Below are 27,210 nucleotides of genomic sequence, written 5' to 3' on the forward strand. Positions count from 1 at the left end.
TGCCCCTCGATGTGCCTTTCAAATCTCCCCAATCCCACCCCTGGTTTTTTTTTCAAATCTCCTTCTTCCTTTTGGTGTATTTGTTGAGGAAACCAGTTCTGTCCTGCAGAGTCCCCACGTTCTGGAGTTTGCTGACACACCGTCTCATCTCTCCTACATTCCACTGTCTTCTCCTTGTCCTGCATGTTGTCCTTCTAGAGCTCGAAGCTTTTTGGGCTTGCAGCCCTCTGTCTATTTCCCCTCCAGACCACCAGCTCTATGTGGCTAGGGCCGTTTTTTGTTTCGGGGTTTTTTTTTTTTGTTTTTTGTTTTTTGCGGTTTTTTTTGGTAAGAGCATGTCACAGGTGTTTCATTCAGGAGGCACAGGATTCTTGGGATTCTTACTCGTCTCTCATTTGTGATGTCTGCAGCCACCGATGGCCATGGTCTTGATCCAGTCTTCCCTTTGGCAGTGACAAAGTGATAGTATCCTCATGCTGTCATTCCTCCTGCATTCCCTTGCTAGAGATCTTCTCTAAAGTAAAATTTTCTCTCATTGACTATTTGGTTATCAAGGTCTTATTCCTATGGGAAACACGGGAGAAACGCTTGAGTCTGTTCTTCTAATTAAGGGTTTTCAGACCCATGCCTCTGTTCTCCGACGTCCTTCAGAAGCGGGGGTGCCATTTGTTTTTGCCTTTTCCCTGCCGTGACTTGTGTGACGAAGCTGCTCAGTTTAGTTGAGGGCAAGTAGTGACTGAGTAAATGCAATTAGGATTCCCAAGTCTTCTACCTACGGGACCCTTGGATGATTCATTCCATCCGCCATTAAAAAGCCACTTAGGAAGCACAGGCTCCAGTCGTGCGGGGACCAGAGCCATGGGGAAGACGGATGTGGGCCTCAGCCCGCAGAGGTGACAGACAGCAGAGAATTCGGACAGATGAGCAGGGAGTTGTAGTCCCTGGGATGGGTGATGCATCAAGGTAAACCAGCCCAGAGGCCCTTACCCCTGATGGACGGTTCGGGAGGTTAGCAGGCTGTCCTACCTCCTCTCCCACTCAGAATTTGGCCATGGGGGTGTGTGTGGCATGTGAGCCTGAGGGGTTCTGCTCAGCTCCCACCTTTGAGGAACCCTTGGGGGGCTGGGCTCCCGGGAGGGGTCTCACGGTGAGGGACATGGGCACATGACCCTGTCGCTCTCCCTTTCCTGCAGGAGGACTACCGCAAGCTCCTCACCAAGTACGCCGAGGCTGAGAACACCATTGACCAGCTGCGCCTTGGGGCCAAGGTACTGGTTGGGGTGGGGTGGAGGTGGGGGGCCTGGCCCCCGAGAGATGACACTCCCCCACAGTCTTTGCTCCTGCCTCCTAAGGCCCTGGAGATACAAGAACCCAATCTTTAATCTACTACAGGGTCCCTCTGTGACCTTGGGCATTGACCTTGCCCTCTTTGGGCTCCTTCTCCTTCATCAGTGATGAACTTTGATGTCCTTGAATCCTAGAATCCGGGTTTCCAGGATTCTCACAGGTCTGGGGTCAGACCACTTGGGCTCTGCTCCTGGCTCCATTACTGACCAGCTCTGTGACCCCACACAAGTTTCTTGGGCTCTCTGAACCTCAAGGGAGTAGCACAGAGTTTCTGCTCAGCTCCTGAAGCTTATTTCTTAGGCCTGACCCTTACAGAATGGCTCACGCTCAGCGTCCCCTCTCCCCCACTGATTGAATGTCCAGTGTGTAGCAGAGCAAGTGAGGAGGGGGAAATCCATCCACGCCCATCCTGCTCAGCCCCCACCCTGCCTGGGGAGGAGGCTGTGAATTCTCACTTGGGACCTTCCCCTTTCTGGGGCTGAGGCAGGAAGTGGGGCCTGTCGCTGCCCCTGGTAGCTTCCTGCCTCCCCTGCCCTGCTCTTGCCCCATCAGGCCACAGTGGAGGAGGGGCTGGGAGCTGAGGGGTGGAGAGGCAGACCTTGCCTCACCCTTGCCTGCTGTCTTAGGGCCCCCGCCTGGCCTGTCCCTGTCACGCTCCAGGACCCCTCCCCTGCCACAAGTTAGTCTCATACCTCCAGAGGCACTTCTGTGATGTGTGTCCGAGGCAGTCCTGATAAGAAAATGGAGGTCCTGTTCTGGGAGCAGTTCTCCTGTGTCCCCACACCTGTCTGGACACAGGTAGATCCCTTCCATCCTGGCTGCCTTCGGGCAAAAGGGGGTTAATCAGACCTTCCTCCTGGGAGCTGGTGGGTCCCACCTGATGTCTTAAGGCTCCTTCTAGCTCTATGAACCAGAGAGCCAGAGGCGGCGTGGAAGGGCAGGGGAGTTGGGGAGACCTACGTGGGGCATGGTGAGGCGTCCTCCCTGGGGGAACCATGTGCACATGGCTGCAGACTCCTAGAGGCTCCACGGAGAAAGGAACCGGCCATTAAATCCGAACTTGCAGCTCCCCCATCTAACAAATTGGGACTTGGGTCCCCAGCAGCAGCAGAGGCTGGCAGAGTTCAAGGTCAGGGGCAGGACCTTGGAGCACCTCCTCCGTCTCTCTTCTCCTTGCTTCCTCCTTGACTCAGTTTAGAGAGTGAGTCAGTGTATGGAATTCAAATACCAGGCCCTGGCAGATACTTCCAAAGACATGGGGACGATTCTTCTTTTGAATATTATTAATATGAAGGTGTTTATTGGGCGCCCATGTGCACCAAGCACCGTGCAGGCGTGGGCAGGCGTGGACACCATAGGAGCACAACCCGGTGGGGACCCGAAGTCTCCCCATGGACGGTCACCTTGTCCCGGCTGATGACCCAGACCCATCTCTTACTTGTGAGAGGAGCTTAGGAGGGAAGGTGGGAGAGGCTGGGAATGGTTCAGTACCAGCTCACCCACTCTGACTTTCTGGAAGAATGACTCCTTAGTTTGGGGGTGCTCCTCAACAGAACGGTGAGCATGGGTCAGCTAGACGCTTCCAGAAGCAGGATGATTCTCTCCCGGTCCCCTAGTCTCACAGCTGCCCTGGTGCAGCCATACAGGCAGGGCTTACTGTCCCGGTGGGCTCAAGAGGACATGGAGCCCGGCTGGGGAGGGACTTGGGGGAGGGGTCCTGGCTTCCCAGCTGGGCTTTTCACCCTGTCCCCAGCTCTGTAGACTCTACCCTGAAGACATAGGGAGACCCCGGTGTGGCTTCCTGCTCAGAGTTCTTGCCAGGGAGGCTGGCTCGTGGAGACAGAAGTCTTACTGCTCCTTCAGACTAAGCTGGCGGGAATGGACCCTACAGGGACCTGCTGAGTGCCACCCCCTATCTGCTCAGAGCCCAAGGGGAAGGGGTGGACCCACGTGGGAGGGAACCAGGCAGCCCGGCAGTGGGTGGGCAGCGATGGGTGGGGACTTGGGGGAAAGGGACTGGCAGGTACTAAGTGGTAAAAAGACACCAGGCCCCAGGCTAAGTATTACCAGTATTACCAGTATTACCATTTGATCAGCACAAGAGAAAACTGAGGCACAGCCAGGCCGTGGTTTGTTCAACCCCTCCGCTGGGAAGGGATTTAAAGCTGGGGATTAAACCTATGTCTGCCCGATTCCAGAGTGGGCGCACTTCTCCCCGTGCCTGGGGCGGGCAGGATTTGGGATCCTGAGCTGGGCATGTGGCAGAGGCACAGGGACAAGGCAGAATGACGATGTTTATAGTGATGATAACAGCAGTGATACAGAGATGTTTACCGAACGCTGTCCTGAGTTGTTTACCACTGGGAAAACTGAGGCATGGGGCAGATAAGAATATTTGCTCATCGCCCAACCAGCAAGTGCCAGAGCTGGGGCTCGAGCCCAGCAGTATGGCTCGTGAGCCCACTATTCACCCCACCTTCTCCAGCAGAACCAGACTAGGCAATGGTCCCTGCAGCTGGGGAGGCTGGCAGGGAGTCCCAGGGCCTGGCCTGGGGACACCCCTGAAACTGGACTGAGGGTAGGGCAGGGAGGCAGGGGGCTTCTCCTGAGTCCCTGCCAGACTCTCTTCTCTCCCACAGCTCAGGGCCAGAGTTGATGGTGATCTCACTGATTTGCTGCCACACTGTCACCTCCCCCCAGCTGCTGTCCCTGTGCTCAGCTGCAGGGGCATCTGGAGGGGCTGAGGAGACCAGACACTACCCCAGAAAGAGTTGGGGGGGGGGTTGACATAAAACTGCCCTTACTAAAATGTGTGTTCTGCTGACCTGGCTGGTCCAGGAGCCCCTGATGGAGGTGGGGGGGCGGGAGCACGGAGGTTAGTCTTCAGAGGAGTTGGGGGAAACATCTCCTATTCTCTCTACTCCCCCCTCCCCTCCTGGCCCCATTCATAAAGCACATTAGCATTTTAAAGGCTGTGAGAAACCCATCTGTGCAAAGACTAGTCCATTATTTAACCCCGTGTTTCCCACAGTTGCTGGTCTACTGTTCACTGATTAACCCCCCTGTAGGAGCTAATTCGGCCTCAGGGAGCTCCACGGGACACCCAGGCTTAAAAGGGGTGCCCTGGGGCACTGGGGTGGGTGGTGGCTGTGTCCAGAGACAGATCCAGAGAGGGCGGGCTCCCAAGCAACTTCAAATTACCCACACTCACCCCCAGCTCCACCTTCCCAGGCCTCTGCAAGGGCTTTTGGCCGCTCTGCTGAAATGGTTCCCATTCCTGTTTCTTACCCAGGTTGGGCCTGGGTAGGCTGGGCCTGAAGCTGGGGGAGGGGCAGGGTGGGGTCCTGGGCCTTCCCCAGATTTGGGTCACCCTGGGAGGAAAGGGGTGCTAGTGGGAAAGCCCCCACAGGCGGGTCTGAGCAGATGGCAGAGAGGATTATTAAAATCCAGCTTTGTTCTCATCAGATGCTGGGTCTGAAGGAGGGGGAGGCAGTGGGGGCCAGGCTGTGCTGGGCTATTGTCCCTCACTTTGGAGTAGATTTTTGTGCCACAGCCAGGACGTGAAGAGCAGCTTAAGCAGGAAGAGGCTGCCTGCCTGGGGGCTAGGGAGCCCCCTGTATCAGGCGTGTACCCTACACTGCCCATCCTGACCCTGGGGCAGCAGGGAGCAGTAAGATAAGCTGCCTGACCAGCTGGGAAGCACTGAGGCACCACAGGGGAAGAGCATTTCCAGGGACCTGCCTCCATGGTGGCCCCATAAATGACAATCGTGATGATAATGGAGAGAATGATGGTGGTGATAGTGATAATGATAGTGATCAAGGTGCTGCTGCTGCTGATGGTGATGATGGTGATGGTGATAATGTTGATGGTGATGATGGGGATGGTGATAATGGTGTTGGTGACGCTGGTGATGATGGTAGTGAGGGTGATGTGTAATGATGGGAACAGCAGTCATAATGGTGATGACGAATATGAGGGTAGTGGCTTCTGGTTATTGAGCAGTCACTTTGCGCAAAGACAAGTTAGTTAAATCACCTGTTGTAGGACTCAGAGTGGCCAGGGGCAAAGCCCACAGGTGAATATTTTCAGCTCTGGGGGCCATACAGTCTCTGTGGTAGTGACTCACAGCCACTGTGGTAGCATAAAAGACCCTAGATGACACATAAGCAAGCACAGCTGTGTCCATTAGAACGTAATTCACCAAACAGACCGTAGCTGCCCAGCCCTGCACTGGCCCATCATCCGTTCCTGGGTCTGCTCTGATCTTGTGCTTCACACGGACCTGCTTGGCCATCGGCCCAATTCTAGACTTCTCCCTCACCCACTGGGCTGTTTACCATGTGAAATCCACCCTCAGATCTGACAGAGACCTGCTACGGCTGAGAGAGGAGCTCGTGCACGTCTTGGATTACTCACTCATTCAGTCATCAATTGTCATTATTATCAATGGGATACTTATGATTAAAAATGTTTTTATTAATAATATATAATTATACTTGCTAAATGTGAAATACCATATTAATTATAATTGCAGTTATATCATAAATTATGGTAACAAATATTAGTAAAAATGATTAATCTGGGAAACCAGAGTCTTTAGGGTCATGTCAGGGTTGTAGTCTCAGCCCAAGGATTTCCAGCTGGAGATTTTGAGTGAGTTAACCAGAGTCTCAGTTTCCTCTTCTGTAAAATGGAGAGGATAGTCCCTGCCCAGCCTCCCCTTCAGGACTGCCATGAACAGAGGATGGAAGGGCCTGTAAGTCCTTGGCCCCGTGTTTGGCCCCCACCCAAGGGCTCCACTAAAGGTAGCAGTAATTATTACAAGGCACGTTTGTTGAGTGCCCAAGTGATGGTATGAATGAAGGGAGGCCTGTTGAGGAGTTTGCCCCAACCCTGACGTGGCTCTGCTCATGCCTCCCCTCCCGGACAGGTGAACCTGTACTCGGACCCGCCCCAGCCCAGCCACAGCATCCACACAGGGACGGTGCCCCAGGGGACCAAGGTCTTGTCCTTCACCATCCCACAACCCCACTCTGTGCTGCGGTGGTCGGGCCCTGCCGAAGCCCCACAGACCCCTGGGGCCTCAGGTGAGTGTGGGAGATGCAGTGGGGCTGGAGGGCCTTCTGCCTGTGATTCTGCTCTGGGGGCACTTGGTTCCCCCTGGGGTGACACTGGCTTCAGGCCAGGTCAGGGAGGGAGGCAAGACCCTTCTCTGGGACCTTTGACTTGAAGAGGTCAGACGCAGATGTGGGAAGTGTCTTGCCTAGAACCAGAGCAGCCTGGGGAAAGCTCTGTTCTGCACTTGGCATTGAGTGATCTTGAATCCACTGCTGTACAGAGAGCCCTGTCACTCTGGAGCCCACGTTGGGAATGGGCTCTGTGCCAAGGCTTGCCACGTGTGATCCCAGTTAATCTTCACATCGGCCCCATTGAGAGTCAAGGAGACCAAGGCTCAGAGAGGCGAGGTCATGCTGAAGGTCACACTGCCACAGCAGGAAGGGGAGGGTGGGGATGTGAACCGGCCTGTTTCTGAGTTAGAGCCTGAACCACTGACGGGGAAACCAGAGGCCTGTCTGGGCCCCAGCTGTGAGATCTAGGGCACATCCAGAACTCGTTCTTCCCCCGTACCTGGTATTAATACACTGCCCGCCCGCATCCTGGAGCCCCTGTGAGGACAGTGTGGTCACGAGATGATGGTTGGAGCTTGATGATGGCGGGTGTGGTTCTGAGGTTGGCTGTGAGTCCTTCCGGCCCAGGAGGGACTGTTCTGGGCCCCAGCATTGAGTGGTTGTGCATTCCAGGGTGGCCGTCTGCTCAAGGAGACCTGAGTCCATCCTCGTCTGCCCCAGCAAGGCTTCTGGAGAACCCAGGCATCACCCAGGACCAGCCCTCAGCAGAGCAGGCCCAGGGGTTGGCCTCTCAGGCCCGCCGGTTCATGTCCAAGGTGAGGGGGATCTCCAGCTTTGCCCATGGGAAACACAACTCACCTGGAGAAAGCAGGGTGTCTGCCTGCTTGAGTGAGAAGCTCTCCACTGGGCTCCCTTGTTCCTCCCCTGGGGGCGGTAAATGGGCCATCCCCAAAACATGAGCCTCTCCCCGTACTTGGAGACCACTTGGGCTAGAGCCCTGTCCTTGTCACTCAGCACTGGGTTCCCTCCCATTTTTGTTGTCGGGTCTCATCACACTCCCTCCAGTTGTGCTTGAAAGTATCTCTTGGGTCCCCCTCCCAGGGGAGACTTTGAGCCCTTCCAGGATTCTGGAAGGATAGCAGAACACTCTACCTGTTCCTCTTCAGGATAAATGTTCCTGCTTTCTTAGTTCATTCATTACAGACATCCATTCTCAGTCTCTTCACAAAGGGCCTTTATATTTTCACCAAAGAGTCAAGTAACTGAGTTGTTTGTAGCACTATTTATAACCATATACTTGGCCTTCTGCCCAAAGGGCTTTAAAGTGGCTGAGAAAATACTTGTATTATAACCAATTTCTGAAGATGAAAGTAAGGAAACAGGGGGCAAAGGGGAAGTAAGGGTAGAAAGAACTAGAGGGAACTTAGTATAAAATTAACAAACAAAATGTCCATTTGTACCCTGAATGCTTTAACAGGTCTGTGTTTGGCTTTGAGGTTCCTGGCTGTCAATGCAAAAAGGGAAATGCAATAGTTACATATGTTGCCATGTCCGTAAAATAATTCCTTCAGAGTAATACTACCATGCTTTTATTTATTTATCTGTTTAGTTAGTTAGTTAGCAAGTTAGTTAGTTAGTTTTGTAAGTGTTTTACTGGGAAGATAGAATTCACATGTCACACAATTTACACCTTTAAATGTAATGCTTCGGTGGGTTTTATTATATTCACAGTCATACAGCCGTCCCCATGGTCGGCTTCAGAACATTTTCAGCACCTGGTAAGAGCCCGCAGTTCCATGAAGGGGTCACTCCCCATTCCCCTGGCCCCTGCCCCTGGGAGCTGCTCACCTACTTTCTGTCTCCATGGGTTTGCCTCTTCTGGACATGTCATATAAATAGAGTCCTATAATAATCATCCTTTTGTGTCCAGCTTCTTTCCCTGAACAGAATGTCTTCATACATGTATGGTAGTGACATGAGAAAGTACTTTATCCTGTGTAATCACCATCATTCTGAGTCCCATCCCTAGAGGGGATAAAGCAAAGCCAAGGTCATCACACTGCCAGGAGCTGGGGCACCAGCATTGTTTGAATGAGAGCCACAGGTCAGGTGGCTCCTGCGTACTTGACCTCTGGCCAGTCCAAACTGAGATGTTCTATCGGTGGAAAGTGATGGATCTCAAAGACTTAATGCAACAAGAGAATATAAAATACCTAATTAGTAATTTTTTGCATTGATTACATGTCACAATAATGGTTTATTATTTTATTATTAATATATAATATTAATATATAATATATATTTAATATATATAATTATATATATTATTTAATATATATAATATATATTATATTATATATTTATATTATATATAATATAATATAAAATAATATATAATAATATTATTTTATTAATTTACCTGTTCCTTTTTTTACATTTTAAATATGGCTACTGGAAAATTTTATTTTATTGAAAATTTTAAATTACATATGTACCTTGCATTACATTTCTATTTTATATAGAGAAGTAACATCATTGTATTATATAGATTTCTAAACTGGGGCTCCTGAGTGGCTCAGTCATTAAGCCTCTTCCTTCGGCTCAGGTCATGATCCCAGGTCCTGGGATTGAGTGCCGAATTAGGCTCCCTGTTCATTGGGAAGCCTGCTTCTCCCTCTCACACTCCTCCTGCTTGTGTTCCCTCTTTCACTGCGTGTGTGTGTGTGTCTCTCTCTCTGTCAAATAAGTAAATAAAATCTTTAAAAAATAAATTTCTATATTACAATTTTGCACTAACCTAAAGCTTTCCTAGAAATCCCAGAAAGCCCCAAATTGCCTTTGCCCTTTATTTCCTAGTGAAAATTTTTTTGGTAATGATAATAGATGCCCAGTGTAAAGTCCCTCACATGGTACAGAGGACATATGCAGTGAAAAGTCTGTTTTCCTGTACTTGCCCTTCTGTTTTGTGCAAAAATGTTCAACACACACACGTGTGTTTATAGAAATGGTCACTTAAGTATGTATGCTATGCTATACCCTGACTTTTTAAATATCCCGAAGTTGAATTTTTCTGGGTAGGCAATGAATTCACTTTGTTCAAAGTTCAAAAGATGCATATAGGAAAAATGTTTCCTGCCATCTCTGTCCCCCACCCCGTCCCCGCCACGCAGTTCTCTGCCCCAGAAGCAATGAATGGTTTCAGTTTCTTGCATCCTTCTAGAGGTTGTCTAGAATATTCAGGCAAATGTATTTATATTTTTCCTTTTATATTCTCTCGATAGTTTACACAAATGGTAGCATATTAAAAAGGCTGACCTGTCCCTTGATTTGACACTGAAAAGTAGGTCTTTCCTTACAGAGGAGCAGGTGCACATACCCTTCCTCCTCTTGATGGCTGTGTACTATTCCGTGCATGGGCTTTTAGATGGTTTCCCGTTGCCCCCCAGTTATGCTGTAGTGAACACTCCTGTCCCATAGGCCTTCATGCACATGAGTGAGTGTGCTTTGCTCTAGATAAATTCTGGGGGGCTCCACTTTGATATTTTCAAAGGCTGCCAGGGCCGAGGCCCATGGTGGAGTCGGTGACTGGCATCCGCCTTTCCGTGCTTGGCAGAAAACCCACATTCTGAGGCGGGACCCAGTTCCTGGTGCCAGTGTATAAATATGACTAAGTGTTGGGGGAGCCTGTGGGACCCATCTTCCAGGGTCTGGACTAACAGAGCATGTTTCCTGTCCTCCCAACGTCCAGGTGGAGTCCTTTGCAGGACTGATACAGGAGGGACGGCTGACGGCCCAGGACCAACTCAAGGTACCACCCACTGCAGGAGACTTCGTCTCCCACGGCCGAGTCTCTGAAGCCTCGTCTGCCACAGGACAGGCCAGAGAATCCCAGACTCACTGTCTCCTTTGAGAGCAAATAGCCGCTGCTTAGCTTGCCAGGACCACGATCATGATAGCGCAGGATTCCCGCTCTTTAGCCGTGACGATGGTGTGCCAGGCACCGTGGTGAGCCTCGGATACACATGGCTTCATTTTCTCATAGAAAGCCGGTAAGGCAGTTAGAGTCATCACCCCCATTTAACCGGAACGGAATGGAGAAGGCCACACAGCTAGTCAGCAGCAGAGCCCAGACCCTGGTCCATCTGACTCCCAAGGCCAAGGTGGTCCTCCCTGGCCTGTACTGCTTCCCACTGACAATGCGGCTTCTCAGCCACCAGCAGCAGACTTTCTCTTTACTTACCTTTCTTATCAAAGTAATTGCCCAATATTAGAAAACCAAGGGAGAAAGGGGAGAAGCGCCTTCTAACCATTATTGGCTTCCTTCCTTTGGACTTCGGTATTTCTAGATACACTGAGTCATGTATAAAGTCTAGATTTCTGCTGCCTCAGCCAGGGTCCTGGGAAGGAGCAGGGGAGCTCTCAGAGCTGGGAGTGAGGGGGTCGATGTAGGCCGTGAGCAGGACTGTGGGCAGCATCCGGGGATCTGTCAAGGAACAGGGAAGCCTGAGGACTGGCTGTTCTCTCCCATAGGGGCGGCACAGACCCATGGGGAGCCAGCAGGTGGGGAGGCCAGCTGCCAGTGGAGGCACAGAGCAGGGTGGAGAGAAGAGCTCAGATGGGATGGAGAGGGGCAAATGCAACACACTTGGTTAGTTAAAAAAATAATAATAATAACTGTATTTTCACTGTGTTATTACTATGTTGCCAATGACCGTGTTAGCCTGTAGACATCATCTGTTTTCTAATTGCAAAATGTGTGCTATGTGTTATATTATCTCATTGAAGGGATGACCAAGGACCTTGAACATCAAAAACCATTCCCTTTCTTCCCCTGTATCTTCATTCCCCCATATCAGAGTAGGTCAGGAGCTGTTGGAAGATCATGCTTGCCCAGGAACTAGACTCTAGGTTGCCCTTGAACTCAGTCTGCCGTCTGCATAGAATGAGTGGGATGGGGATGATAATAAGGCAGAGATGATGATCTGACCTCCCACGGCTTAGCCATCTGTAAGCTATGGAGGCCTAGCGTCACTGCTAGACCCACGAGCTCTGGAGCTAGAGGACCCGGGTTCAAATCCCGATTCCACCTTGTTCACTCACTGTGTGACCTTTACTAACTTCAGTAACCTCGCTGTGCTTCAGTTCCTCCTCTTTAAATGAAGATGATAAATGACCCCTCTTGTTAGGATTATGTTGGAAATTAAATAAATAATGCACAGTGATTCAGCATTAGCTCCTGTTTTCCCTGGTATGATGGTGATAAGATCATCTGTCATGCTAGTCTATGAGGATTCCCAAATCCCATGAGTCACAGAGTGACTCATGTTCCCAGATTGGCAGTTTTGAGAAGAAGCCTGAGGATCCATGGTCTCTCAAGAACCAGGTCCTTATGGGGACAGCGTGATGGCACATCTGACACCAAGAGCTTCAGGGAATATCAGAGCTCTAGCAGCTCTTCCCAGGAGAGACTGGTGCTCCCTGGAGCTGGTCCCAAGACTCTAAGCCGTGCTCCGTCTTGCTAGTCTGATGGCAGAGAGCTAGACCACGGTCCTAACCCTAGCCTTCCAGCAACTTGGAGGCCCGGAGGACAGGTCTCCATCCATCCCCAGCCGTACCGTGAGCTGTCTCCTCCGCTGCATTGCAGGGTCAGAGCCCAGGGGGCCTGGGCACTCAGTCCTCTCGGTCTGGTCTGGTCACAGGTGTTTCAGCGCCTGAAGGCTGCCCATGCAGCCCTGGAAGAGGAGTACCTGAAGGCCTGCAGGGAGCAGCCGCTGGCCCAGCAGCTTGCCAGATCCCAGGGGATGCCTGGAAAATTCGATCCTGGCAGGTACATGCTGGGGAGGGAGACCCCTGGTTCCCTTGGTCACCAGGAAGGGCACATTTCGACCTCATACATACATTCCCTACAAGCACAAGGAGAAATCCTACCCCAGTTAGCAGCATATTCAGGTGGGGGAAACGCCTGAAGGCTAAGACCTGTGTCCTTTTGGATTCACTGCAGTGAGACATGACCTTGGATATGAAACCCGAAAGCACTCATCAGAGTGGGGACCTGAGGCCGGAGGGGGAAGGGATTGATTCAACGTCCCAAAGACTGCTGGTGGCAGAGGCCTCCTGGTTCCCAGTGGAGTCCCTTTTCACCTTGTTTTGTCGAGTTCTCCATGTCATTCAAATTAGGATGCTGAATGGACCCTCCGTGGGCATTCTCTGGGGTCTGTGCTCTGAAACACGGCCTCCCAGTCCTGCCCGATGTGGCTGCTGTAACAGGCTCTGGGTGCTGGTGTCTGCCCTTTGCAGGGAGCTGGAGGAGGAGATATTCCAGCTGGGAATTCGCCTGGAAGAGCTGAAGGACCACATGGACCAGAACCAGCAGGAGCCTGGGCGAGCTGGGTCAGACTCCCCTCCCGACAGCCTCCCAGCCTCGCCCACCCCGCGCCAGCCAGCAGGCCTGCCTTCTCCTTCAGGACAAGCCCCCACTGCCGCCGTCCAGACCCTCTGCCCTCAGGTACCTCTGTGCCCAGCTGTACTGGACCATCCCTTCCTCTTCCTCTTCCTCTTCATTAACTGACTTGTGAAGTAGGCACCAAATGCCAGTGGCCCCGGTACATGGTGGAAATTCAGTGAGATACAAACAGAAACGGGTGCCCTCTACTCTCATGGAGTTTTCTGTCTAGCGGGACTAATTCTGTTTTGTTCAGGGCTCCAAAGAAGAATTATGGGGCTCTAGGAGAGGTAGCAGGGTAACATGACTAAGATTATAGGGCAGGAGAAACTCTCCTTGAGGAAGAAATGTTTTAGTGGGATCTGAAGGTGAGTGGGAATTCCTTCATGCAGAAGAAGAGAAGTCATGCAGCTGGGGAAGCAGCCTGTGCAGAGGCCCTGTGGTTGGAATATGGAATGTGAAGAGGCAGTTGTCTGAGAGCTGTGGCTAGAGCGGCAGTCTGGGGACCCATGATGTCAGGGCTAAAGGCTTGGCCTTAAAGCTCTTGGAGGGTTTTTCAGCAAGTGGTGTTAAAAGAGTGTATGCAGGTAGGTGGGGCAGGAGCGAGGGCAGATGGAGAGATGCGTGGACCTGAGAGAGGCATAGAAGACCCCTTTGCCTGGATGTGCCATGGGAGTGAGGGGAAGGGCGGGGGAGAGCGTGGCTTCCAGCATCCCAGGGGACTGATCACTCCAGGAGACTATTCACAGATCAGGAGACACTAGACAGGGGCCCTGCACAGAAGGCACTTTGTAGAAGTCTCTCCGGAGGGCCAACATCACAAGCCGCTGGGAGATACCACTGTTTGCATGGCATGTAGTTGAGCAGAGTGAGGCGATGGCAAGGGAGTCTCTAGATTTTGCTGCCCTTGCTGCACAGGCGTGTGTGTTGGGGACAGAGCAGGAGAAAGGACAGCGTGGCAGGTGAGGTGGGGGCTGCCGGAGGGCGATACCCGTGATGCGGGGAGCTCTTGGCGGCTCAGGGTTGTGGGGGAAGCTCTCCCACTGGGGAAAGCTCCCCCCAGTGCTGCCTCATGCACCAGTGGATGAAAACCTGAGTATGTCCTCTTGAGGGGCTCCCATGCTCCCGCCTGGGAGGTGTTTGGGGGGTTCAGTGTCCATACTGGAATGGAGCTGGCCGGGAGAGATGCTGCTGGCAGGAAATCTGGGCTCAAATCTCAGCTCTGTCCTCGCTTCTCTTGTAAGTTTGGGCAAATCATTTGAGCCTCAGTTTCCTGTCTGTGAAATGGGTGGTGATAGTCATCCCTGCTGGGCTTACGGAGAAGTGCCGTCTGAGTGGAGCCTGGCGGGGAGTAGGTGTCCGTGAACAGCGTCAGTGCTAAAGATCACCCCGTCCACTCCCTGCGCTCTGCCCACGCAGGAAAGGGTGACATGGCTTTTGAGGCTCAGCTATTACTTTTCAGCCCCCAGCATGAGCCTTGTAGAAGGTAGGTCACTGAGTAGTGTCTGTTACCTGCTGAATGTCTGTCTCTTCACTGCCCAGCCTGCCGCCGCCAGCAGCATGGGCCCCTACGCCTCAACTGTGAACGTGGAGCTTAGCCCTGCGAGCAGTGAGGGGGACAGGCCCCTGGGCCTTTCGGCCCCACTCAGGCACGAGGAGCTGGAGTTGGAGCAGGGTCTCCATGGCCTCCTGGAGCGGTGAGTACCAGGAGGGGGACCAGGGCATCCAGCCCCACGACGGGATGGTGCCCGGCCTTGCTGGGCAGAAGTCATGCTCCTCTGGGTTTCGCAGGTATCTCAGCACGACGTCCCTCCCAGAAGCCGTGAGCATAGAGGACGGGGAGGAGGAGGAGGAGGAGGAGGAGGATGGGCAAGGCCACAGAGTGGAAGTTGATGGGCCAGCTCCAGCTCTAGGAAACTCCAAGGCCACCAGGATCCCCATAAGGCGGCTCCCAGCCCTGGGCAAACGACGTCACGGGGCTCCTGTCACGTATGTCTGTGAACCCCCGTCTTGTCTCTGAAACCAGCTCTGGAACCACAGGCGTGGCCATGGTCCTAGAGAGCGAGCGGCTCTTCACGGCTTAGCCATGTCTTTCCTGACCTGTCACTCCAAGCCGTGGGACGGATACACCACCGGGAACACGAGCGGGGACTTGGGGTGGGGCGGACACGGTTTCTGGTAGGACAGAGGCTGCAATAGTAATGTCCTTCTCCTTCTCATTCTCACACCTTCCAGATTTTTCCGGGAGGCTTCAGAGCCATTCTCTCTTTAGTGCCTCTCTTGATCTTCCTTTAAAGAGAGAAAGAAGGAGACAGAACCCGTGAGCAGGCCCCAGGCCCAGAGCCTTGGGCAGACGACAGACTCTGTCAAGAATAGAATAATACTGTTTTTGTGTGTCTTCTTTTTATGGCTAAAGTTAGTTTGTTTTTGTCACATTAAATACTGATCTTCCGTTTATAACGATGACATAAGCCTTTGAGGAGATGGAAGTTTCTGGAAGGGGCTGAGGTAGGGAAGAGAGAAGGCGGGTTCCCGGAGCCTGTGAAATGATACTGTAGCTCATTTGTTTCCACACTGTTGCCTCTGTGGTGTGTTGGGTGGGATTTGCTGGCCATCCCCATTGGACACAGGAGAAAAGTAAAGTTCAGAGAGGGGTGGTGCCCTGCCCAAGGTCACACAGCTAGAAGATGACAACAACCAGGGTGGGCGGCTGGGGGCGTCTGGCTCCAGAGCTTGTGTCCTGGGCTTTGTGGCTCCCAGGACAGGGCTCAGAGTCAGTGTGTCTCTCCTCCTCCCCACCAGGGAGACGGCGGAGCTGATGGGGTCCGCGAAGCCTGCAGGCATCCATGCATCCGCAGCCAGGAATGGGTACCTCCAGGGCTCCGACAAAGCTGAGGCAGCTCCTCCAGGCCCAAGCAGGCCGCCTCACCCTCAGGGCACCAAGACCGTGGGATCGCACCAGAGCAGTCTGACCAGCTTAGAGGGAAGCGGCATCTCTGAGCACCTTCCACGGAAGTCTCTGCGCCAAGCTGGGGGGCTCCCTCCAGAGGTAAGCATGTCCATGAGGCGTGGATCTCCCAGAGATTTCTGCCCCTGTGCCTTTGCTCACACCCTTCCAGCATGCCTGCTCTTTCGGCCCCTGCCAGTTACAGTTCTGCCCAACATCCAGGGCTTATGCCCCGTCACTTCCCGTACCCCTGCCCCCCTGCCAGGAACTCTTGCTTGTCCTCCGAGAGCTTGGAGCCCATTGTATTTCTCTGAGTCTGCTGAGCACAGATCGGGGGGAGTCCTTGACTCCATGGCCTATTGGTGACATTAGACCAGAAATTTTAAAACTGTCGCAGGAGTCACAGATCCCTATGGAAATATCACTTACACTATGGTTCCTTCCATAGAACAGTGCATATAGATACCTGTACACACATACACACACACACACACACGCACACCTACGGTCCTAATGGCTTGTCGTCAGAAATCTGCACTAGACCATGAACTCTTTGAGGGTAGGCACCTGTGTTGCCTATTTGAGTTCTCCATGATTCCATTAGACCCGGTATCGAGGAGGGGTGCACGGTGGATGAGTTTTATTCTCCCGAGTCATTGGCCCGGGGCATTTCTGCAGTCAGGACCATGGCGTCGCAGGCCCGAGCCGGAAGACATGTGGAAGTGCGAATCCCATCTCCAGGATGAGATGGCTTTCTCCTTCCTTCTCCTTCCCCTCTTCCTCAGCTTAGAATAGCTGCCACAGGATCTCTGCTGAGGGCCTCAGGGAAGCAGGACTCGCTCAGGGTAGCGGCGGGGAGTCCCTGTTGTTGGCCTGGTGCTGGTCCCCAGCGCCTGAGGACGGGCGCGGGGCCTGGCTGCTGGGAGCTGGGCCAGCCTCCTCGCTGCCTGTGAGCCTCTGGAATGTGAGGCCCAGGCCAGGACCGGGGAAGGGCTTCCTAGCTTGCCTCAGACACATTGCTCAGACTTAAAGGGACACCGCCTCTTTCAGGAGCCCTGGATGGCATCCCCAGAGACAGACAGTGGCTTTGTGGGCTCAGAAACCAGCAGAGTGTCGCCCCTCACCCAAACACCAGAGCACCGGCTCTCCCACATCAGGTACCCCAAGACTCCCCACTTCCCCATCAGCGGCGCACGTGGAGGGGTAGCCTGGGAATCAAAGTGCTGTGAGGCCCAGAGCAGGGCTCGATGGTCTGGGCATTCTCAGAGCCCTCACCCCATCCCTCAACCAAGGTTCTTTGCCTCCATCTTATCAATAGAGGGGCACCAAGGTTCAGAGAGGGAAAGTGACTAGCCCAGCGTCACTCAGCCAGTCTGCGACAGCCGGGGGAATAAGTAACTACTAAGCAAATGAGTGAGTGAATGGAGAACGAGATGTAGAAGAGGCGTGAGGTGAGCAGAAGACAAGGCTAAAGGGATTCAGGGGGACTACGGGGAAGGAGGGACAGCACCCCAAGGCAAGGTCTCAGGCAGGGGGGAGTGAGGAGCTGCCATGTGGAGTGACAGCTTCAAACGCTGGTGCAGCCCCCCAGGAGACCTGCTCGGGAAGAAAGGATTAAAATTCCCTTTCCCTGTATATTTGCTAAAAATGAACGTGAGCTTTATAATCTTGCGTCTGTGGGTAGACAGGTGCCCAGCTCTCCTGTAGACACAGAAATGCATGTGTAATTCGGTTGTACGTTCAGAAACACTGAGCGTGCAGGGTTGCTCAGTCCCAGCGGTCAGGAGCTCATGGGCTTAGCGTGTGGAAGGGCTCGGAGGCCGGGGCCTGTCCGTGCGATCCCAGCTCGTCTCTGCCTCCTCGCCCCCTCAGCACCGCGGGAACGTTGGCCCAGCCTTTTGCTTCATCTGAGCCTCGGGATGCAGCCTCCCACCCCCAGACCGGGGCTCCTCCAGTCCCCAGAAGAGCCATGGAACCCAGCACACCCAGGAGCCAAGCCCAAAGGCGACCCTCGGGCCGGACCAGTCCTCTGCGGCAGCGGGCACCGAGCCTCCGCGCGGAGCGGGCGCTGGTGGCCGAGATGGGTGAGTGGGTGCGTCTGGGTCAGCCGGAACCTGGGAGTGGCTGGACGGCGTGGACTGAAAAATCAAACCAACAAAAAACTTGCATTACCCTTTAGGATACAAAGTATCCTAGAGGTTCATGGTGGGAGTATTTGAAACCACAGGGAAAAAAGAAAAAAATAGGCTAAAAACTGTTGCCACCTCATTCGGGTCTCGAACCCACGGGCTGTCCTCTCTGCCAGTCTGTGCGTGTTTAGAGACATTTTAGATGGAAACAGGCTGACACTCTCTCAGTGTTTAATAACCTCCTGTTCACTAAACCCTGTGTCCTGAACACTTCCGTGTCTAGAAATCCCGTGATGCAGTTTTTTAACTTTAAAATGATGCATGTAAGCCTTTTAGTGCAATAAACATACGGGAAAGAATAAAAATGGATGGATTTTCACAAAAAATGAACACAGACCCACAAACCGCGTGATCAGAATCCCAGCTCCCCCCACCATCACCCCTCATCCCATCAAAGGCTCTTTCCAAGGCTCATTATTGAAAATTTTAAAAATTAAACTTTAATTAAAAGTTCAATCAGTTAGGATTTTGTGTGTAGTTATGAGAAATAATCTAGGGATTTCCCATGTCCCTTCACCTGGGTTCCCCCTCATTGATAACATCCTGCAAAACCACGGGGCAGATTTTGACCAGGACCGCCTCGCATCTGTGCCCCTCCTGCCTATACGCCCTCCAGAACTCCTGGTGACCTCCCCCTCTGTCCTCAGTGTCTATAATTTTGTCATTCCAGGAATGTTCTATAAATGGGATGATCCGTATGATTTGGGGGTGGATTTTTTTTTTTTTTTAACGTAGCCTCTCTCGGGAGATTGATCTACATTGTTCCCTGTAACAATAGTCTGTTCCTTTCTATACTGTTGATTGACGTTCCAAGGGCTCCTTGTTTCGAATGCAGGGGCCAGATGAGTGGTGTTTGAGTGGTGTTTAACCTCTGGTTGCCCACGCCTTTGAGAGGCTCAAGTTTTGAACACTCTCCCAGAAGCATGTACACAGGCAAAGGTGTGACTCTGACTTTAGGGGGAGGTGGGGCTCTGGAGTCCAACACGGACACACATGGTGATGTACAGCAGAGTGTGAGGGGGTTCACATGAAGTTGCAAAGAGCACTTTCCAGGGGAATGTTCCTAAAGACTCACATCCGATGCTGAAATGGTGGATGGCAGGGGGAGGTCTAGGCAGAAAGAGCTCTGCAGGCCCCGCTTTGCTCTCCAGACTCTCAGCAAACACCACATCTTTGGGTTCTGAGAGCAGTGGGCCAGTGACCTCGTTGGAAACTTTACTTGTAACCTTAGCCATCACTGTCTCTTTGCCCGTATCCTCCTACCGGCAGAAATTCGTGCTTCGAGGGTCCTCTCTGGGTCAACTCACCTTGCTCTCTTTTTGCCTTCTAGCGGTCCCTGGCTCAGAGTTCGAGGGGCGAAAGCAGGTTTCCCAACAGCTACCCCGCAACGCGACAATCAGCCCCCCGCCCACCCTGACCCCTGCGGCTGCCACTCTGTCCCCCGGACCCACAGAGAGCACCCGCACCTTCCTCCTCACCAGGACAGGGAGAGAGTAAGTCATACCAGCACAAAGACGGAACAGTGATGCCCAGAGGAGGCAGGGCCTCACTCAGCAATCATATCCAGTGGTGGCCGTGTGGGGGCCCTCGGACCCAGATATCCTGCTTCCCGGCTCAGGGCCACTCCGTGGGACCTCAGTGCTGTGGACTTTGAGGACACTTTTCCGGCCAGTGGGAAATGACCTAGGGGTGCCCCTTTCTGGTGCTAAGACCTCGGTCCCTGTCCCCTAGTATTTCTCTTCCAAGCCAGTCTACTCTTTCTGGAGGTGGATTTTTAGCGGTTGGTGCTGCCATTATATGAATTGAGGAGGGACTGGTCCTCGATTCTCTTCTTTTTAATCCAAGCACAATTGTCCCACTAAGAGAGTTGCTCCTTGCTTGGTTGAACGGAAATGGGAAAGTAGGGTAGCCAGCCCTCTTACCTCTCCTTTGAGTTGCTTTTGGCCAGTAAGCAATCACAAGCCTTTGTTGGATTGGGGGTCTCTGTCCCAGGTATGTAGGGAAGGCTGCTCTGTTGGGACCCCGTCCGAGGCCCCTGGGCCTGTGCCATCATGGGCCTGTCACGTTTCCTGTTGGCAGAGGCAGGTGAAGGTCTGGTGTTGGGCATCCTGTCTGGAGTTTAGTAAGGGTCCTGCTGCAGTCCCTGTGGCCCTGGCAGAGGAGTTCCAGCTTGTGGGTCAGCGATACACCAGCCCTTGAGAATATGATAGCAGACAAGACAGTCTTTGGCCTAGGAAATCTCGCCATCTTGTAGGATTAACAAAGAAACACATTGTCACACTCACCAGTCTAAGTGCGGTGGCAGCAGAGGCTCCAGGGACTGTGGGAACACAAATGACAGACATCAGGCCCAGTCAGAGGCTTCAGGGCGGGCTTCCTGGAGGAGGGGGTATCTCAGCAGAGACCAGAAGTTAGAGAGAGAGAGAAGAGTTCCTGGCAGGGACAAGAGCATGCGCAAAGGCCTGTGGGTGAGGGAGCGCCCATCACCTTGGCAGAGGCAGTTCATTTTAGTGGGGTCCCTGAGCATGGGTGCTGTGATGAGCGCTGAGCAGTGGACAGGGATACCAGGAGGCCTGGGGGGGCCTCAGAGGGCCTCAAACACCATGGTGAAAGGTTTGGATAGTGGCTCAGCTCAGATAAATGAGTTCATTTAATATTCACAAATGCATATGGGTATAGCTGAGGACCATGAGGGGGATTTAAAAGAGAATGGGAAGGTCAGGTTCACGTTTTAGAAGGAGTTGTCTGGCCACTCGCTGGCTGAGGAGGCAAGGCGGGCAGACCGCCAAGAAAGCCGCTCCCCCAGGACAGACACAATGGGGCCAGTAGGTGGGAATGGGGTGCGTTCGAAGAGAGACGTAAGCATTGAGCCCACAGGACTTAGGAGTTGGTTAACTTTGGGGGCTTTCAGGGAGGGAGAAGGGTCTTGAATGAGTCAGACTTCTGGCTGGCCGGCCAGTTGGATGCTGATACAGAAACGGGGAACTCAGCAGGGGAAAAAGTTGACAGAGAAGGATGAACTTGAAATGTCAGCAGGCTCTCAGTCACAAAAGCATGAAGTCAGCAAGACTGAGAGCCTGCCGGAAATACACAGAGGGGGCAAGCGACACCCCAGTGAGTGTTTTGAGTACTGGGCCACCTTCACCTCCCAGAGTTGCCTTCCAGTCCTGCATGCAGGGGTGAACGGGTAACAGGAGCTCCCGCCCCCCTGCCTCTTGCCGACGCCCTGCTCTTGGCCTTGGAAACCCCAACAAAGGTCTCCCTGGGGATTGCCAGGAGACCTGGCTGTCCTGGACGCACACTGCCTGGGGGCCCAGTTAGAGAGCTCTCCGCTCCCACAGACACCCTGGGAGAGCGGCAGGGGGCGCCTGGAGACACTCAGCCTCCTTTCCGGGGGGCACCAAGCAAGAGGGAGCCCTGAGGGGAGCCCTGCCCCAGAAGCTGGCCCAGACAGGAGATGGAGCCCCGGCACCAGCCCAGGCTGTGCCGAGCCCGGACGCCGACGCATTGTGTGTAGGGGTTTATGTGCAGGGTGGTGGGGGAGCCCCACTGGCCGTGACGTCAGAGTCTCAGATGAGACCCGGAGATACGGGTGCTGGCTGGAAAGACGCGCAAACAGTACTTACCCCGTAGACGCCAGCCCCTCATTGAGCTACTTGCCTGTAAGAGGCTGGTCCGTGTTTGCGGGGCCCTGGGGACCACAGCAGCCTTGTCGAGAGCGCTGTGCCCTTCCAGCCTGCTCACATCCAAGTATCTTCTATCACCAGCAGACAGGCTTGAACAACTTGGGAGATGTTCAGGGGAAGCCAGGAGGGACAGCCAAGTAAGGGTGGGAAGGAAACCGGCCTGAGCTGTTAGTTAGCATTTCTACAGACAGAGGTTGGTGGGCGGGGGAAGAGGGGGGGCATGGGGGGGGTCGCCTGGTGGCCTGGTTGATTAAGCATCTGCCTTTGGCTAGGGTCCTGATCCCCCAGGGTCCTGGTATTGAAGTGCGTGGCAGGTTCCCTGCTTCTCACTTCACCTGCCACTGTCCCTGCTTGTGCTCCCTCTCTCTCTCTCCATCAAATAAATAAATGTTTTTTAAAAATAGAGGGCAGCCCAGGCCAGTTAGAAGGCAGATTTTAAAGTGGACCTTCAGCAACGCCATCATTCTGCACCCTCCCTGCGATCTTGACAATGGGCCACTGATTCTTCAGAAAAGCTACTCAGAGGCCTTGCATGGGGCGGGGCTGGGTTGGGTGACCTTCGAAGGATGTGCTGCTTTGCCCACCAAGTGTGCAGGGACACAAGCTCAGAGAGAGGTTGAGATAGGTAGCAAGAAAAATGAACGCACCAGGAAGTTCCAAAATCGGTCGAGGGCAGAGCTGGACCCAGTGCCAGCTGGGAAAGGGACAAGCCCGGGGCATCCGAACAGCCCTCGGGGTGGCTGCAGCTTGCGGCATCGTTATCTTCATTTCTGCCCCCCTGCCCCACCCCAGCCAGGCCATCCGAGAGCTGCAGGAAGAGGTCTCCCGGCTCCGTCTGCGCCTGGAAGACAGCCTGCACCAGCCAGCCCAGGGCAGCCCGACGTGCCCTGTGTCCACCCTCGGCCGCCCCACCCGGGCCCGGGCCCGGCCCACAGATGCCTCAGTTTCCTGGGGCTCCCACTATGGCAGGTGGGTGACCCCCAAACGCTCACCCTTGTGCCCTGGGGCCAGCAGCAGGAGGGAGACTTGGCTGCCTCTGGGGCTCTCCACACATGGGGCTTGACACCCCTTTCCCCCTCAGACAGTTTTTTACTATGTAATATTCGATCCGTAAAATGTCTAAGGTATCACTTGAACTCCCCACCTGTGTCAAGAGCTAGACATTCCCAGGATGTCCACCTGCTCGCTCGCTTCTCGGCGTGTCCTCTGTGATCAGCTGTTTGTTCCTAAGTGTTCCTGTGGGAGGGCACTGGGTTGAGGTTTTCACGGACATTGTCTCATGAATCCTTCCCGTAGTTGCTGTTCGTATGCCCTCACGACAGATGAGGAAACAGAGGGTCACAGAGGCTTTCTCTGAGCATGACTCAGAGTCTTTGATTTTGACTTTCGTGCTTCCTTCTGGGTTGGCTTGCTTGCTGGTCACCTGGAAAGTCTGCATGAAACCGCATCCGCTGACATCATTCCTCTCTTTCCTTTTTGCTAGTAGATCCACAGAGAGATTGTCTGCTGAGCCCGCAGTGGGGGAGCGAGTGGAGCCTGCAGGAAGACGGCGAGCCAGGTCTTCCTCGGTGCCTCGGGAGGTGCCGCAGCTGTCCCTGAGTAAGTGAGCACCGGCCCGGACCGATGTCTGGAGGCTCCCGTCTGGGCCCGTTAGCTCAGTGGTCAAGGACCATAGCAGTAGCCTTAGGAGGAACCTGGAGAAGGTTCTGTGTGTGTTCTTCAGGCCCTCGTAGTTGTCTGAGGTACAGTGCACTTCCAGTGGTGGCCATGGAATGTCACGCACGCGAGGGTTTCTAGAAGGGCTTTGTGTGGTCCTCATGTTCCATCTTCACTGCAAGGCGGGGGTGTATCACCCATATTCTGCAGATGCAGACACCAGAGCCCGGAAGTGCAGGGGAAGTGCCTGAAGGACAAGCGGTAGGGTTCAGCCCACCTCACTCCTTCTTGGCTGTGTGACTTTGGCCCGGGCATTGACCTGCTCTGTGCAGTTAAAGGGACAGCGAACTGCAGTGGTAACAGTGTCCCCGTCCGGGGATTGCCGTGAGGGTACACGCACGGCCCGGTGGGTCCAGCCTAGAGCTCAGCACAAGGTCAGGGGTCCCCATGTGTCAGCGGATGTTACTAAGGGACAGACACAGGATCAAACCCAAGCTCAGCCCCAGAGCCTCAAGTTAGGGTTGGCTCTCTCCCTGAGCTCTGTGACACGTCCCCTGTCCCCCTTCAATGCCCCTCTTTTCCTACCCCAGGTTCCGAATCTGAGCCAACCTCCCCTCAGCGGTTCTCTGAAAAGAGCCAGGCCACCGAGGACAGCGCCCAATCCACTCGGGACAGAATGAAAGGAGCTGGTGGCACCAGGCGGCCAGACAGGGTCTCCTTCTGGGGCCAGTACACAGGTGGGCTGCAGGGCATGGCCCAACCCCCGGGGAAGACCCCCATCACTGAAGCCTTCCCCCTTTCACCGTGGGCCATTGAAAGATGAGCATTTTCTGTGTATTCTGTGACACAGGGAGCTGCAGGAAGTGCCTCCTCTGTGAGTCCATTCTTTCCCCCAGCAAACAGTCTGATGCCTCCCTGCCCTGGACCCCATGCTGGCTTCTGGGGGAGCCCCTTTAGCTGGTTGGTCACAAAGAGGGTTCTGCTGTGTGCAGGGCGGACGCCAGATCACTGGCCCCTCGCCCACCTTCAGGTCGGATTCCCCAAGGCATCAGCCCCCGTGTCTCCTGAACTAGGCACCCAGTACATAGTAAGACTTCTGGTGACACAGAGTAGGATTTCAGAGTGCTTAACCTGAAAACAAACACGGACATAGCTCGGATTTCCAGGAATCTGGCTGGATAACAGGCGATAACAAATGAGCCATGACATCAGGTGTGTAAATTACAGAGCTGGCTGTCACTCGTAGCAGCCTGGGGGGGGACGTCAGTTCACCTCAGATCCATAGGGCCGAGGGCAGGGGACGTGGCAGGAAGTGAGAGACGCATGTCCTCTCCCACGGAGCAGACAGAGCTGAGGGGTTAGACATGGGAACAGTGGGCCGGTCTGGGGGCCCCCGAGGCAGCACACTTGGAATAGGAAGTGGGAAGCCTGCAGGGACTCGGGGAGCCAGAAGAGGATTGATCAGGCCACATTCTGAAGGTCTGTCTTCAGGCTCAGAGAGGGACAAGGCAGCAGGTGACAGGTCTGGGTAAAGACCCAGGCATCTGTCCAACCTTCTGACAGCCAGGAGCACTGTCCATGTGCTGGACGCCAGGCGGAGCACCTCACAGACATGGCCCCACTCACCCCTTATGACGCCCGTGAGACCCAGACTGGGACGGTCCCCATTTCATAGCCGTTCACGGCACAAGGAGAAGAGCCAGCTCACCCCGTGCCCAAGCCATCCCAATGCCACCTGGCCAGTGGCGGGTCTGGGGAAAGCAGCCCTGCTTGTCCTTGCTTCTCCTGTCCTCCTGGCCTGCTTCCCAGCCTGCCAGAGCTGGGCTTTGTTCATGCCTTCTTAGGACCTCCCCGATCCTCCTCGGTTCTCCAAACATGCCAAAGCGGACGGTCTGGTTTCTTCCCAGGCAAGGAGTACCATGTTCTGACCCCCAAGACGGCCCCAAGACACAGTGGCTCAGTCTCCTGTCCCCAGTGCCGACCTGCCAGGACCCGGGAATCAGGTGAGGGATGGTACCTGGGGAAGTGGTCGGTGCGTAGAGGCTGCAGCTGCTCCTGTTAGGAAAGGGCGTAGACGGGGGCCTGGACAAGGGAGCAGGATTTGGGGGTGCTCCTCAGCCCTCCCGACCTCTCCTGTCCTCACACCTGTGTCTCCAGGTGCCACTGCCTAATGCTACGCTCCTTGACCAGGACAGGGAGAAACCAGGCGCATGACCTAAGTCCTGAGAAGCTGGGGGTGGGACCAGGCAGTAGGGCCCAGGCGGGATAATTCTGTCCTGTCTCCCCTCCATCCTCACCACTCCGATTCCTTCCCCCAGACCCAACAGGGAAGAGTCATGGGGAGAGCAGTGGCTGGAGAATATGGGCACTGGGCTCTAGTCCCAGTCCCGCCACTGACTTGCTGGGTGATCTCAGGCAACTTCCTTAACATCTCTGAGCCTCCAGCCTCAACGTCCTGAATGAAAGGATTGGAGATGGTCCGAAGGCCCTTTCAGGCAATGGTGATAATGATGGAGCTTGTCCCTTAGTAGACCCCCACTGGAAGCAGGGCATCATGCTAAGCGATTTACAAACATTAATCCTCACAACCCTATGAAATGGGTTCTGTCCATTTTATTCCTACGCCTATTTTACAGGTGAGGAAACTGAGGCCCAGAGAGGTTAAGTAACCTGCTCAAGGGCACACAGCTTACTAGTGGTAGAGCCAGGATTTGAACCCAGGTGGTTGTGAGTCCAGAGCTCTGGCTCTTCACCATTGTGTTGCTTTGCCTTTGCTCGAGTCCCAGCAGGCCTCCCTGTTCATTCATTCCTCCATTCATTCATTCATTCATTCACTCACTCACTCATTGAACACCATCCCATCCTGGGCCATGGGCTAAGCAGACAAGGACAAAACTGGTCTGAGCTGGGCTAGGAGGCACAGGTGGGAGCCTGCAACCCAGGGCAGCGGGTGGGAGGCCTCCCACTGAGGTGCGGCTGGAAGAAGTGGGCCAACCCTGGAATTCCACCTGGGGGAGGTGTTGAGAATTTGTAGGGGAAGAGAATGAGGTGCCCACCCTCCGCCTGCTCCCGTAGGCCTCCACTGACTGCCCCCCAAAACCCCCGTGCCTGAGGGGCCACTGTGGGCCACTCCCATATGAACAATGGGCCTGTCTCAGTGTGGAGGAGGGACTGTAAGTTCAGGGCCTGCGTTCTGGAGAGCCGGGCTTGGGCTCAGATAGCACTGCTGATTTCCTACTTGGCCATTGTGGCAAATCATTCAAGCTCTAGGAGCCTCAGTTCACCAGTCTGTAAAATGGGAGTGATGTCTCAGCCAGCCCATGGCTTGTTGGATTTGTTAGCAGAATGCATGAAGGCCCTCAGCAGGAGCCCAGGTTTGTTACATGCTGACCTTGCTGTCATGGAGGCAGCTTGTCCCCTCTGCAGTAGCCCCCAAGGAAGCTCGGTGCTGACGGAGGTCTGCTTGGAGGCTCCAGGCCAGTGATCAGACCTCATCCTCCCCTAACATCTTTTCCTCCTCTTCCAGCTGGCAGTGTCACCAGGGACCCACCAGGACTGTCCGCCACTGATCCCCTGCAGTGCCCCCTGTGTGGTCGAGTCGGGCTGCCCCCAGCGACGGATGGCCCAGACTCAGCCGCCTCAGGTAGGGACAGACACTCACTCTGTCCCTACACTCACTGTGTAGGGACAGACACTCACTCTCTTCTCCCAAAGAGACCCCCAGCTCTCCTTTATGGGGGTTCGTGGGCCCATAGGGTATTTCACTGGGATGGTGGCTCTCCCAGTGTGGGATAGAGCAAAGTAGACAGAA

The 27,210-nt window shown here is 54.1% G+C and overlaps 1 protein-coding gene across 9 annotated transcripts in view; it reads left to right on the plus strand.

Annotated features, from left to right (window-relative positions):
- Positions 1-27,210, plus strand: part of AKNA (AT-hook transcription factor) — a 50,363-nt gene that overhangs the window by 18,961 nt on the left and 4,192 nt on the right. For 7 of the 9 annotated variants that reach the window (XM_032306981.1, XM_032306982.1, XM_032306977.1 and 4 more), the window contains 17 exons: positions 1,194-1,268; positions 6,281-6,437; positions 7,152-7,294; positions 10,228-10,287; positions 12,179-12,306; positions 12,777-12,984; positions 14,464-14,618; positions 14,713-14,910; positions 15,724-15,970; positions 16,919-17,025; positions 17,741-17,952; positions 19,388-19,550; positions 22,536-22,712; positions 23,227-23,342; positions 23,990-24,136; positions 25,244-25,402; positions 26,926-27,042. In XM_032306981.1, the coding sequence (XP_032162872.1) occupies positions 1,194-1,268; positions 6,281-6,437; positions 7,152-7,294; positions 10,228-10,287; positions 12,179-12,306; positions 12,777-12,984; positions 14,464-14,618; positions 14,713-14,910; positions 15,724-15,970; positions 16,919-17,025; positions 17,741-17,952; positions 19,388-19,550; positions 22,536-22,712; positions 23,227-23,342; positions 23,990-24,136; positions 25,244-25,402; positions 26,926-27,042 (2,569 nt within the window). The remainder of the gene's footprint in view (positions 1-1,193; positions 1,269-6,280; positions 6,438-7,151; positions 7,295-10,227; positions 10,288-12,178; positions 12,307-12,776; positions 12,985-14,463; positions 14,619-14,712; positions 14,911-15,723; positions 15,971-16,918; positions 17,026-17,740; positions 17,953-19,387; positions 19,551-22,535; positions 22,713-23,226; positions 23,343-23,989; positions 24,137-25,243; positions 25,403-26,925; positions 27,043-27,210) is intronic. The other 2 variants (XM_032306978.1, XM_032306980.1) reach the window with 2 other exon arrangements.

The sequence above is a fragment of the Mustela erminea genome, chromosome 12 (genome assembly GCF_009829155.1).
Source record: "Mustela erminea isolate mMusErm1 chromosome 12, mMusErm1.Pri, whole genome shotgun sequence".
NCBI lineage: Eukaryota > Metazoa > Chordata > Mammalia > Carnivora > Mustelidae > Mustela > Mustela erminea.